The 12,865-nt window shown below is 32.9% G+C and overlaps 1 protein-coding gene across 2 annotated transcripts in view; it reads left to right on the top strand.

The window, feature by feature from the left end:
- LOC114332347 (putative helicase mov-10-B.1) overlaps positions 1-12,865 on the top strand; it is a 196,204-nt gene that overhangs the window by 155,807 nt on the left and 27,532 nt on the right. For both annotated transcript variants that reach the window (XM_050650230.1, XM_050650228.1), the window contains 2 exons: positions 5,114-5,379; positions 6,372-6,586. In XM_050650230.1, coding sequence (XP_050506187.1) covers positions 5,114-5,379; positions 6,372-6,586 — 481 coding nt within the window. The remainder of the gene's footprint in view (positions 1-5,113; positions 5,380-6,371; positions 6,587-12,865) is intronic.

Genomic DNA, 12,865 nt, shown 5'->3' on the forward strand with positions numbered 1-12,865 from the left:
GAACTATGTTTGCTAGATTCGTTCCATGTACGTCTCCATTGTTGGTTAACTTCATTTTTAACAATTGCACATATATCTGGATTAGAAGGTTTATGTCCGGTTAACGATCCATGTGTGATGGCTTTTTTGCTAATAATCAACATGTTCATTACAGGTGATACCTATGGGTGCTTTAAACCATAGGAAATGCACTTCTCTTCGTTTTTTATAGATTTCATAAAGTATTTTTTTAATTTGGAAGATATAGTTGTTTAAATTATGACTTGGAAATATTATTGTCTGAATAGCTGTCAGTACGGAAAGTGAGTCAGAAACAATTACTGTAGACTTATTTTCTGTATTCATAAAATATAATAAAGCTTCATAAATTGCAATTGCTTCAGCGCTGAATATTGAGAAAGCATTATTTATTTTATACATTTTTTCTATATTGTTTGATGGGACATAAAAGGCACATCCAGTGCCAAACGTTGACTTCGACGCATCCGTGTAGATAATTATAGACTCCGAAAAAACGCCCAAGATACTTCTTAAGATGTAATGACTGATAGCTGCATTTTCATGATAACTTGGATTAATTACTTTTACCAAATGTAATAATGAAGGAAAATCTTCAAAGTCTAAGATTTCGTCTGGATTTGAAGTAACATCAAAGTTTGACATACTGCGAAAAGCTTCACAAAGTGGAGGTGAATTCTTGTGTTTCCAATATTTATTCGTCAGATCAGCTTCATTCAATTTGCTTATTTTTAAATGAAGGGAAGGATCTTTATGTTGTAATTTCATAATAAATTTTTTACTTAGATATTCTCTTCTATATTTCAGTGGCATCTCTAAAGCTTCGACATGTAACGCATTAATTGGAGTTGATTTCATAGCACCTAAACAAATCCTCAGAACTGTATTTTGTGTTACGTCGATTCTGCTTAGGGCCCGATCAGATGCAGAGCCATAGAGTACACAACCATAATCTATGATTGATCGTATATAAGCTTTGTAGAAAAGTAATGATGTTTCAACATCTGCTCCCCACCACGTTTTTGAAATTGCTTTTAAAAAATTTATTCCTTGATTACATTTGTTTAGCATAAACTCAATATGTGATTTCCATGTTAGTTTTCGGTCAAGTATCATCCCCAAATATTTGATAGAAGTTTGGAAACTATACTCATGATTGCTTAATTGTAATTTATCAATATTTGGTAAGTTGTGTCGTGTGAAAATGCAAACACTAGATTTGTTTGTGGAAATTTCAAATCCATTTTGTTGGAACCAATTTTTTGACAAGTTGTGCATTTTATGTAATGTTTGTATACAATTAGGTATCATATTTTTTTGAAAACGAGTATACAAGAAAATCGTCAGCATATTGTATAATCTTCAAAGTGCAGTTTTCAATTTGGCTATTATGTAGATCAGCAGTGTACAAATTAAACAACAAAGGGCTCAATACTGATCCTTGGGGCAGCCCCAAGTTATTGTATCGTGGAACTATCAGACTACTGTTATGTGCTCTGAGATATATCTTTCTACATGAGTAAAAATTATATATTGTTCCTGCTAGTTGGGCTGGTATTTGGAAATTTTTGACTAATTTTTCAACTAAAATATCTAGACAGACTCTATCATATGCACCCTCTATGTCCATACATATTGCAGGTAAATAATTGTTGTCTGTAAATGTGTTTTGTATGTCTACCACTAATGTTGAAAGGGCGTCTAAAGTACTTCTTCCTTTTCTGTACCCAAATTGAAGGTTGGGAAGTAATTTCTTTTTTTCTAACCACCATTCCAATCTCTGTTTTATCATTCGTTCGACTGTTTTAAGAAGGCATGACATAAGAGATATAGGTCTATATGATTGTGCCACGTTGAGATTTTTATCTGGTTTCAGTATTGGTATTATAATGACATCTTGAAATTGAGGAACTAAACTCCCATTTTTGACCATCTCATTGAATATTTCCAACAGCAAGAGTTTAGCTATTTTTGGAAGGTGTTGTATCATGGGATATTTAATATTATCCAAACCTGGACTTGTGTTATTCCGATTTTTAAGAGCATATTCTAATTCTGTAATGTTGAACGGTTCTAGCAAAAAATGGTTTTGTTCATTTGAAGCATAGCTGTAGCTTTTTAGTAATTGGACTGATGGAGGAGCAACTTGATCAAAAATTTCGTCGACTAATGTATCATTAAGACATGTTCGATTAGTAATTGGTTTTCTATTGATTTTTCTAGCTTGATTCCATAATGCTGAGGAAGGAGTGTTTTTGTTTAAGTTTGAGACAAAGTTTTTCCAACTTTCTTTAGCTATTTCCTTTAATTTTTTTTACTTTTAGCCATGCTCTCTTGGCATTTTAAGTAATTTTCGTTTTCTTTCCTTGATAATGTTATCACAATTTGTATTCCACCACGGCGGAGAATTTCTGATTTTGTTTTTATAAGCTTTATATTGTGGAATTGATAGTTGAGCTGCATAATTTATACAATCAATTAAAAAATTATATTTGTCCGACGTATTTTCCATTTGGTAATAGTTATTGAAAAATTGCTCTGCTGAAATTTCGTACATGGACCAATTAGCCTTTCTTGTATTCCATTTACTTTTAGGAATAATTCCTTCAGGTAAATGAATGTCGGTAATTTCCATATAGATCATAAAATGATTCGATCCCAAGGTGTCTGTATGTATAGACCAATTAATTTTATTGACTAGATCAGCTGTAACGAAAGTAACATCAATAGCTGATTTATTTTGATCTGGTTTAGTTAAAATGGTAGGTTCTCCATTATTAATTACTGTAAAATTTAAGTCATCTGCAGTTTTAATAAGTTGTATTCCAGTTGCATCATTATAATTAGATCCCCAAATCGTATTATGCGCATTGAAATCTCCACCTATAACTACTGAACCAGTGACCTGTGAAAATATATTTGCCCAATCACGTACTCTACTTTTACATTTAGGAGGTTTGTATATAGATAATATATTGAGTTCAATATTTTTAAAGTTTGTTTTGATGCCACAAACTTCAATATCAGAATTAAAGTTATAATTTAGCTTTAGTTCACTGAAGGTTACTGTGTTACGGATAAGAATCGCAACGCCACCAAACCGGTCTTCCTTCCTATCTCTTCTTATTAGCTTATAAACATTAAAACTGTAATAAGAATCTTTTTTAAACCATGTTTCGCTAATTAGTAAAATATCAATTTGTTTATTGTTTACGTATTGCATTAAACTGTTTTTGTTTGACATAATAGATCTAGCATTCCATTGACCAATTTTTAAAATATCTTGAACAGCCATTAGAAGCTATTATTGTTTAGAGTATTTAAAACCTGTTCTAATTCATTAATTATAGTCTTATCGTCTAACGTTTTTATATCTTCAATTGAACGAATATGTTCCAAGAGGTTCATTATAAAATTTGTTATAGTTTTTGTCAACTGATTTTTATTTTCAACTTTGTTATAATTGGGTTTATGTTGATTAGCCGGTAAAGGCTGGGCAGGTCCAAATGTAAAGGGAAAGATAGGTTTATGAATAGGAGATTGTATGATAGGAGAGTTTGGTTTCCTTTTCTTTCCTACAGATGCATGTGAATTATTGTTCAATTGAGAAGATATTAGAGGGCGCGCTTTATTGGTCTGTGGGCCTAGCTGAGTGGAGACAGAATTTTTATTAATTTTTGGAAGCGAAGGAAATTCTTGTTCATTATTTTCAAGCAAAGAAAAGTAATTTTGACTCATAACGCCAGAAAATGATTGTTCACACAAATGTTTTGCCTCTAAAAAAGTAGTCTTTTGTTCGATCATTATACTTTTAATCTTTTTTTGTTTTTCATAAAAGGGACACTTTTTTGATATTGTAACATGCTCATTACTTTTACAATGTATACAATACATAGCTTTATCGCAAGTATGATCAGTAGTCTTAGTTTGCCCACATTGAATACAACACTCCTGGGAACTTTTACATTGCTTTGACACATGACCAAATTTCAAACATCGATAGCATTGAACGACCCTACCAATAAATTGTTCTACCGGAAAATAAACTCTATTAAAACCTATATAGTTGGGTAGAATATTACCCTCAAAGGTGACAACTATAGTTTTTTATCTACGTATTCAATTGTTTCCTGTTTTTGGATTCTACGCTTTGTTCTATAAATATTTAAAACTTTGGAAGTAGATTCAATGTTTTCCATGAGATAATTAATGTCAAATTGGGTGTCTACATCCCTTATAAGCCCTTTAACTTCCAACAAGTGATTTGGAATGTAAGCTCTTAAATTTTGAGCGTCTAATAATTTATTTTTGACAAGATTATTAGCTTCTAAACGTGATGACAGCAAAACTTTTATACGATTACGGCCAATGCTTTTTATCTCTTTAATATGTGTAAGTTTCAGGGTCTTAAATAGTAGGTGACCTATCGCCATAGGATGCAATCTAGAAAGACCAGTTTCATTCCCAATTTTTTCAATATAAACCCAAATATTATCTAAATTGTACTTATCTGAGATAAAGTTGAAATATTTAATATCCTTTTGTTTTTCTATCGGCAAAGTAGCACTAGGTTCAAAACTATTATTTTCCACTAAACTATCTTCACTATTCACTATGTCTTTCGTCTGAGAGGACGTCCCTAATGAACTTTGTTCCCCCATAATGGGGGAACCAATTTAATTTGTTTATTTAAAAATTCACTGGACTATAAAATTATATCTTTATCGAGTATTAAATTTTTAACGAGTTTTTAATAATTTAACAAAAATTGATGAATCCGGTTCTCTTTGTAAACGATAGCCTGCGATCGATTCGAAGGTACGAATAAGACTGACACAAACTTTGGTAATACACTTTTACAATTATACTAACTATTTGTAAAATGATATGATATTATGAAATAATTATGAATTATGAAGATATTATAAAATGTAAATAAAAATGGTCAAAAAAATGGGGCCTTAAATTAGATGTTTTTGGCGGATTTTTTTTTGCTAGTGCAAATTTGTCTAGATAATTTACAGTTAGGTATAGCCTCCCCTATTGAAAAAATCACGAGCCGCCACTGCACATTAACACCATTCATTTATTTTAGATTTGGAAAAAATATCCCAAGTCCAGAATATTAATTTGTGCTCCTTCCAACGCCGCAACTAACGAAGTCGCTGTACGATTAAGAAAAATTATTCCTAAATCCGAAATATTTAGACTTATTGGGATTACCTATGCCAACAGCAAAACTGAACTCCAAGAAATAAAAGATATTGTAAACCTAGGCAAGGATAATGCATTTTACGAACCAGCTATGGAAGAATTGCTTAAGTATAGAATTTTGCTAACAACTGTAGTGACAAGTGCCAGGTATGTGACAATATAAGTGAAAGCTTATTATGTATAACTTCAAACAATTCATGCAGGCATATGGAAATATATTACTGTAAATGACTCTGTTGTGTAGTGTTACTTTGTTTTGTTGGTTCTAGGTTCTGGTCTGAAATTATTTGTAGCTTACATTTCGTCTACGACTGCAGTAGACATTATCAATTATCTTACTCCACCTGGAAGTCGTCTATTATAAGCCGGTAGTACTTCAGCCAATTGGCTTATTGTACATCTTTCATTATTTTATGATACCCATTCCAGAATTCTGGAACTCTGTACTTTTTTTCATCTTTGTAGAGGTTCTGGCGGGTTTGGAATCTTCAAAAGATATCTCAGTCCAGGACGCCGCCTGACTGACCTTAGTGCAGGATTTACTCTTCGTAGTCTTAATTCAAAGGTACTTTAAAACGCCCTCTCGTCGCCTGCCCAGGCTACGCCGAACGCCTGCTAAACCAGACCCTCCTCTGTCATCCAGTGTTTCGAATAGCCGTTGTAAGGCCGACGACATCACTTCTGAAGCACTGGCACTACCTTCACTTATCCACAGACCTCAGCAAGGAGTCCTTTTCCTTTTCCCTGTTTCCCCTTTTTTGGTCCCAGAATTGGGGTTTTTTATAATTTTTTTTTTTTGAGCAACTCAGTTTCAAGGAACGCGTAAAAGGCCCTTATCGCTCCCCAGTCACTTCGTTGTCCCCAAAAAGTATTTGGCGCCTATGCCCAATGCGTCGCAGTCATGCAAGATATGGTTGACTGTTTGGTTCTCTGCTACACTCTGCAGCTCAAGTCTCAATGCAGCTGGACCAACATATTTTGCAGTTGACGTTCTTATACAATTATAAAATTTTATTTAACCTGATAAGTTTAGTTTTGTGGACAGTAACTAGGTAGCAACTAACGCTCTAGTTCCTTGTTTTACAATTATTGTTGTGATATTAGGGTTTTCACTGTTTCAACTCAAAATTAAATTTTAGACTTGTCAATGGTGGAGTTCCTTCCAATCATTTTTCGCACATATTCATCGACGAAAGTGGCTATGCTACAGAAACACAAACGCTTATTCCAATTGCAGGGATTTCATCAACCAGTGAAAACAAAGGCATGGTTAGTGCTCAATTAGTACTTGCTGGAGATCCAAAACAACTAGGTCCGTTGGTTCATTCTGGATTTGCTGAATATTGCGGATACGGTAAGTAACTAAGTGGCATCCCCTTCTCCCATTCATTTTTTCTTCCTCCCTACTCCCCACAATCTAAAACCATATTTTTCTCTATACTAGTACTTATTTTTATCAGCAACTTTTTTCTCTCTCTCCCTCCCTTTCGCAAGCTCTCTCATTTCTTTTTGTATTTTTGTAATTTTTTCCGCTTTATCTATGTACTTAGTACATATTTTCAAATCAGACGAAGATCTGTATCCGATCTATTTTTTTTTTTTTTTTTATTTTATTATCAGCATCAACCACTTTGGGTTATTAGCTGTACTGTCATTAATACATGGTTACTTAAATCTAATAACATTTTGGCTATTACATAAGTTCACATTTAGGTAACAATATAATTTACAAATTAAGAATTATAAAATGTTAACAGTGGTTATAGTTTGCTTAAAACATTAATGTCTTTCAAATAATTAAACAAATGTGTAAGCTTACAGTGTGATCCTAAGACTGCTTTTATATTGAGAGGTATGGAGTGTTTTTGTCTTTCATTAAGATATTTAGGACACTCTATTAATATATGTGTTACATTGATGTCGCAATTACACAGGTCACAAATAGGGCGATTTGACTTAGAGATTAGGTAGCTGTGAGTAAGTCTGCTATGCCCTATGCGTAAACGATTTAGCTTCACAAACAGCTGGCGATTTAGGTCTATCTCACACCAAGGTTCAATTGAGGGCTTTATTGTGTGTAGAGATGATTGTGAAAGATTCCATTCGTTTTCCCATTTGTTTAACACTTTTTCTTTAAGGAATGGTTTGTAATCGGAAACAGGCACTAAGTTCACTAACACTGAAGACGCACTGTGTATTGCTTCTCTGGCATGGAAATCTGCTTTTTCGTTTCCTTGAAGTCCAATGTGTGATGGAACCCATATAAAGCTTACTTGCTGCATCATGTTCTTCAGTAAATGTAATTGTTCTTTTATTAAAATACTTATAGGATTACTTGTATATAACTGTTCTATCGTATGTAATGCACTGAGTGAGTCGGTAATTATGACAGATTTTGGAATTTTTTGAGTACGAATGTGAATGAGGGCTTGCAGAATTGAATATAGTTCTCCAGAGTAAATACTGCAAGTGGAAGATAATTTAAATTGTAATATAGTGTTTGAATCTACAACTGCCGATCCCACACCATCAGCAGTCTTAGATGAATCTGTATAAATATAACAATGATCTGGGAAAGAAGCAAGTATGTTGAGAAAAGATTGATTAATTGTTGCATGGGGGGTATCAAGCTTATTGTATTTAGAAAGAGTTAGATCACATATTGCAGGAGGAAAGGTCCAGGGCGGAGGAGTAACTGTATTTGTCTGATTAAAAAATTTTGGGAATTGAATATTATTGAGAGAGAGATATTTTCTGATTCTCTCGTAAAAGGGGGGGTTAGTTCTTTTTTTATTTACATAAGTTTCTTTGAAACGTTCTGCAATAGTGTGGTGGAAAGTGGGATGCGATTCTATTGCATATATGGATGATGCGTAGGCTAATGACAAGTACATTCTTCGGAAATTTAAAGGTGGTTCTCCGGTTAAACATTGTAAACTATTAATGGGGCTAGTACAGAATGCTCCTGTGGCTATTCTTAATGCTGTATTTTGTATGACTTCTAGTTGAGCAAGAAGTGTCTTCTTTGCAGATGAGTATACAATTGATCCATAATCGAGTTTGGATCGTACTAGAGATTTGTAAATAAGAATCAAACTTTTACAATCTGAACCCCAATTACGATTACACAGTGTACGCATTAAATTGAGACCAGATTGACAGGATTGTTTAATGTGCATAATGTGGTACTTCCAAGATAGTTTTTTATCAAAGATCATTCCTAGAAATTTTAAGTGTTCCACATAAGTTAAGTTGTTTCCATATAACTGAAGATCTGGAGTTGTAGACTGCCGTTTTTTTGAAAATAAAATACATTTAGTTTTGGTTGTAGAGAATTGCAATCCTACAGCTTTCGACCAGTTTTCAAGGTGATTTAATGCACATTGTAAATTTTTCTGTATAGAAAGAATATTTTTTCCTCTTGAATATATAACTAAATCGTCAGCGTATAATCTCGCTTTAACAAGTTGTGGAAAGTTTTCTAAGATTTTGTTTATTGCTACTAAGAATAGTGTTGAACTAATAACAGATCCTTGAGGTGTTCCATTTGTTTGGTCTTTAGTGCTGGATAGTGTACCATTTATCTTAACCTTAAATTGTCTCTTACTAAGAAAATTTTGAATGAAATATAGCATGTTACCTTTGACGCCCCACTGACTTAGTGTGTTAAGAATGTCGTATCTCCAAGCCATGTCAAACGCTTTTGTTATATCGAAAAAAACCGCAAGACATTCCTGTCCAATTGCAAACGATTCATTTATCTCGGATTCTAGGTCAATTAAATTATCTATAGTGGATCTGTTCCTGCGAAAGCCGCTTTGTTCATTGATTATTAATTTATTATTTTCCAAAAACCACCTTAGTCTATTATTCACCATTTTTTCCAAGATTTTACACATTGTGTTGGTAAGCGAAATTGGCCTATAGGATTCGGGATCAGTTCGTGGTTTATTTGGTTTTAGTAATGGAACTATTATCGCCTGCGTCCATTTTGTGGGAAACTCATTATTAGTCCAAATTCTGTTGTATAGGTTAAGAAGATATTGTTTTCCATTATCTGGTAGATTTTGTAAGAAACTAACAGGAATATCGTCTGGTCCTGGCGCCGATTTTTTGCTGGTACTTAAAGAGTGATTAAGCTCTTCCATGGTAAATGTTATATTAAGAAGATTATCTTCAATGCAATTAAAATCTATTAATTTATTTTCCGAAATCATCTTGGTATTGATAAATTCTTTAGAAAAGTTGTTATTGCTGGAGTTCATTTCAAATTGTTTTGCTAATAAATCTGCTATTTCGTTATTAGATGTTACTATCTGTTTGTTATTGCATAGAAATGGAATCTTTTTATAGGTATTACTTCCAGATATTTTTCTAACTTTTTCCCATACGGTGCTTATAGGCATAGTGGAATTAATAGAGGACATAAATTCTTGCCAAGATTTTTTTCTGTTCTTTTTAGTTATATATCTAGCTTGAGCCCGTAACTTCTTATATTCTATAGTATTTTCAAGTGTTTTGTGACGTTTCAATTTGTTAAAGGATTTTTTATATTTCTTTATTATATCAGTACACTCTGCGTTCCACCATGGTAATGAATTTCTTTTATGTAGAGTTTGTGTTTTACCTATATGATTTTCACCGGCAAGATGGATTAATGATATAAACGAATTCAAAAGTTCATCTATATGATGATTTTCGGTGACTTCTTTTAAGCTATGGCAGTTCTGTTGAATATACTTTTTGAATAAATACCAATCGGCTTTCTTTAGATTCCATTTTGGAATTGGGGTTGTATTAGTATCTTCATAATTACTGTTAAAAGAGACTTTAATAGGATAATGATCACTTCCAAATAAAAACGGAATTACATCCCATGAAAACTTTGCTGACAGTACAGGATCACATAATGACAGGTCGATAGCTGATGAAGTACCTGTATGAATATTATATCTTGTTGATTGTCCATCATTCAGTACGTTTAGGTTTTTTGAGGTAATTATGTTTTCTAAAATTTTGCCCTTGGAATTTATTCCAAGAGATCCCCATATTGGATTATGGCTGTTAAAATCACCAACGATTATTCTGGGAGTGGGAATCTGATCTAATACATCTGAAATATCTGCTTCTGTGATAGGTAAGTCAGGTGGAATATAAATATTACAGATATTCATTTTTTGTGGAAAGGACACTGATACTCCTACTACTTCTAAATTACTATTGATTACTAATGCTTCTGATTCATATTTTTTGTTAACATACGTAACAACTCCTCCACTAGCGATATTTGCGTTGTCTCGGTTTTTATGGAAACAAGAATAATTCTTCATGTCATAACTATGATATCCTTTAAAGTTTGTTTCTTGTAAACATATTATTGATGGTGAGATTATTGAACATAAATGTTTAAGCATTTCTAAACGGGGATAAAACCCGTTAACATTCCATTGTAGTATCGGTTCGAAGATTTTAGTTTATTTCTGGAGCTGAATTTGTCGAACAATCACTATCTTGATAAGCGGGATCGTCTAGCATTTTTTCGATTTTGTTTATTAATTTAGTGCATTTAGTTTTCATGCTTTTTTCTGTAAAATATGGCTTAATTGTTGTTAACATGTAAATAAAGTTGGGTATATCCGTTGTGTATGTTTGTAATAAACTAATGGGATCAGTCGAGCTAGTATAATTTTCAAAAAAGTCAAGTGTTTGTTCATATGTTAAGTTAAAATTATTTGACGTATCGTGAAATACTGTTTTTGTTGGCATCATTATTTCCTGAATTGATCTGGTAGATTCAGTTTGCTTTTTTTGTTTCTTTTTGGTTTGTGTTGGTACTTTAAATTCTTTATTTAATTCTTCAGTGGGAGATGGAGTAGTATTAATTTCCGAAATTGTTCTCTTATTGGTCGTTGACTGATCCTTAGATATACAATTAGTTTCCATAATTAATACGGGGGGCATTAAATTAGTATCTGTTTGTTGGTTAAGTGAAGGTTCGGCACTAGAATTACTGACTGGATGATTTGGTTCCATTTCTAGGGGTGATGGAATAGACTTGGGGGATTCTTGTGGTTGTTGTTGTATTGGTTGTTGTTGTATTGGTTGTGGTTGTATTGGTTGTTGTTGTATTGGTTGTTGTTGTTGTATTGGTTGTTGTTGTATTGGTTGTTGTTGCATTGGTTGTTGTTGTATTGGTTGTTGTTGTATTGGTTGTTGTTGTATTGGTTGTTGCGGTTGGTGTTGGATATGAGAGGAATCATTTTGTTGATTATGATTTGAACAATTTGCTGCAACGTGACCTGTGTTCTTACAGATAAAACATGAAGGTTTATCTAAACTTAAATATATGCGATACGAAGTTTGATCATATGTCATTAAGAAAGAAGAGGGAAGGTCTATATCTACAAGTGGTTGAATATAAGTTTGTCTTCTAAAACTGAGGACGTGTTGAAATTCTGGAAGTTGACTACCGATTCTAAGGAAGGTTAAAGGTGCCATTAATTTAAGACCAAATTTGGTTAACTCATTCTCTATTAGAATATGTGGAATAGAAGGGCAAACACCCGATAGTAACAGTCTTTCGTTTGGAGTTATCAATTTTCGTGCTTTTAGATTTTCGCCTTTAATTGTTATTTCTGCTGGACCGGACATAAATTTTTCCACCAGGGATTCGCTGGAGAGATAAATACATATTCTGTTATTTGATAGCCTTGATGAAAATAAAATATTCCGTGGATGAACAACTTCACCAAGTGCTATTAAGTACTCTTCTATTTTAGTATCAGGTAGCGAATTAAATAAAATTGCTTGCAGCTTTGAAGGAAATTGAATTGAAGAAGCATTGTTAAGCACAGTTGAATATGAGGTTTTGTTTTGATGTTGTTGATGATCTTCAGTCATGATTGTTGACAAATTAGTTAGGTCGGATCTGGTATCATTTGGTATACTCATTAGTAATTATAAACCAGTTTCAGAACCAGAACTAGTTCCGAGAACTGGCCTTTCGGCCGTCACTTAACCTTACAAACGGTATGCTTTGTAATGTTTTGAATAAATAAATAATAAAAACTCACTGGTTTATTCCGTAAGGTAACTGCACTATATACTATTACTTTTTGCTTATTTTCAAGTTTATTTGGATATAAACTACTTGAAAGAAGATGATTTTTTGGGACTGAAATGTAAACACAGTTTGTGTTACCATGTTCAGGACCGGACTCCCCCGATCTATTTTCTTGTTACTGTTTTTATGATTTTCTCTTCCTCTTTTATTATTCGTCATTTTTGTTTGATTACTACCAGGTCTCTTTATTCTCATACTTTTTTCTGAGGCTCTTTAAAAGTATTTCAATAGTAGTATCTCTAATATAATAATGGCCATAAAACAAAATGATAAAACACTAACCTATATTAATGGTTATACGAGATTATTTTTGGTTTTGAATGTCAAAAATGTCTTCACACATTTTTTATGTGTTACAAATTAACGCGTGACTGCTACTGGCAAAAACTTATCTCGCAGCTGATATTGACGGGTAATTATGACCCAGTTCTAAAATTCTTAAATTTTGTTTTCTGGGACAATTTGCGCATCTCTTCCTTTTAGATTATTTTGGATTGGCAGTGGTGCAGG

Source organism: Diabrotica virgifera, chromosome 5 (genome assembly GCF_917563875.1).
Source record: "Diabrotica virgifera virgifera chromosome 5, PGI_DIABVI_V3a".
Taxonomy (NCBI): domain Eukaryota; kingdom Metazoa; phylum Arthropoda; class Insecta; order Coleoptera; family Chrysomelidae; genus Diabrotica; species Diabrotica virgifera.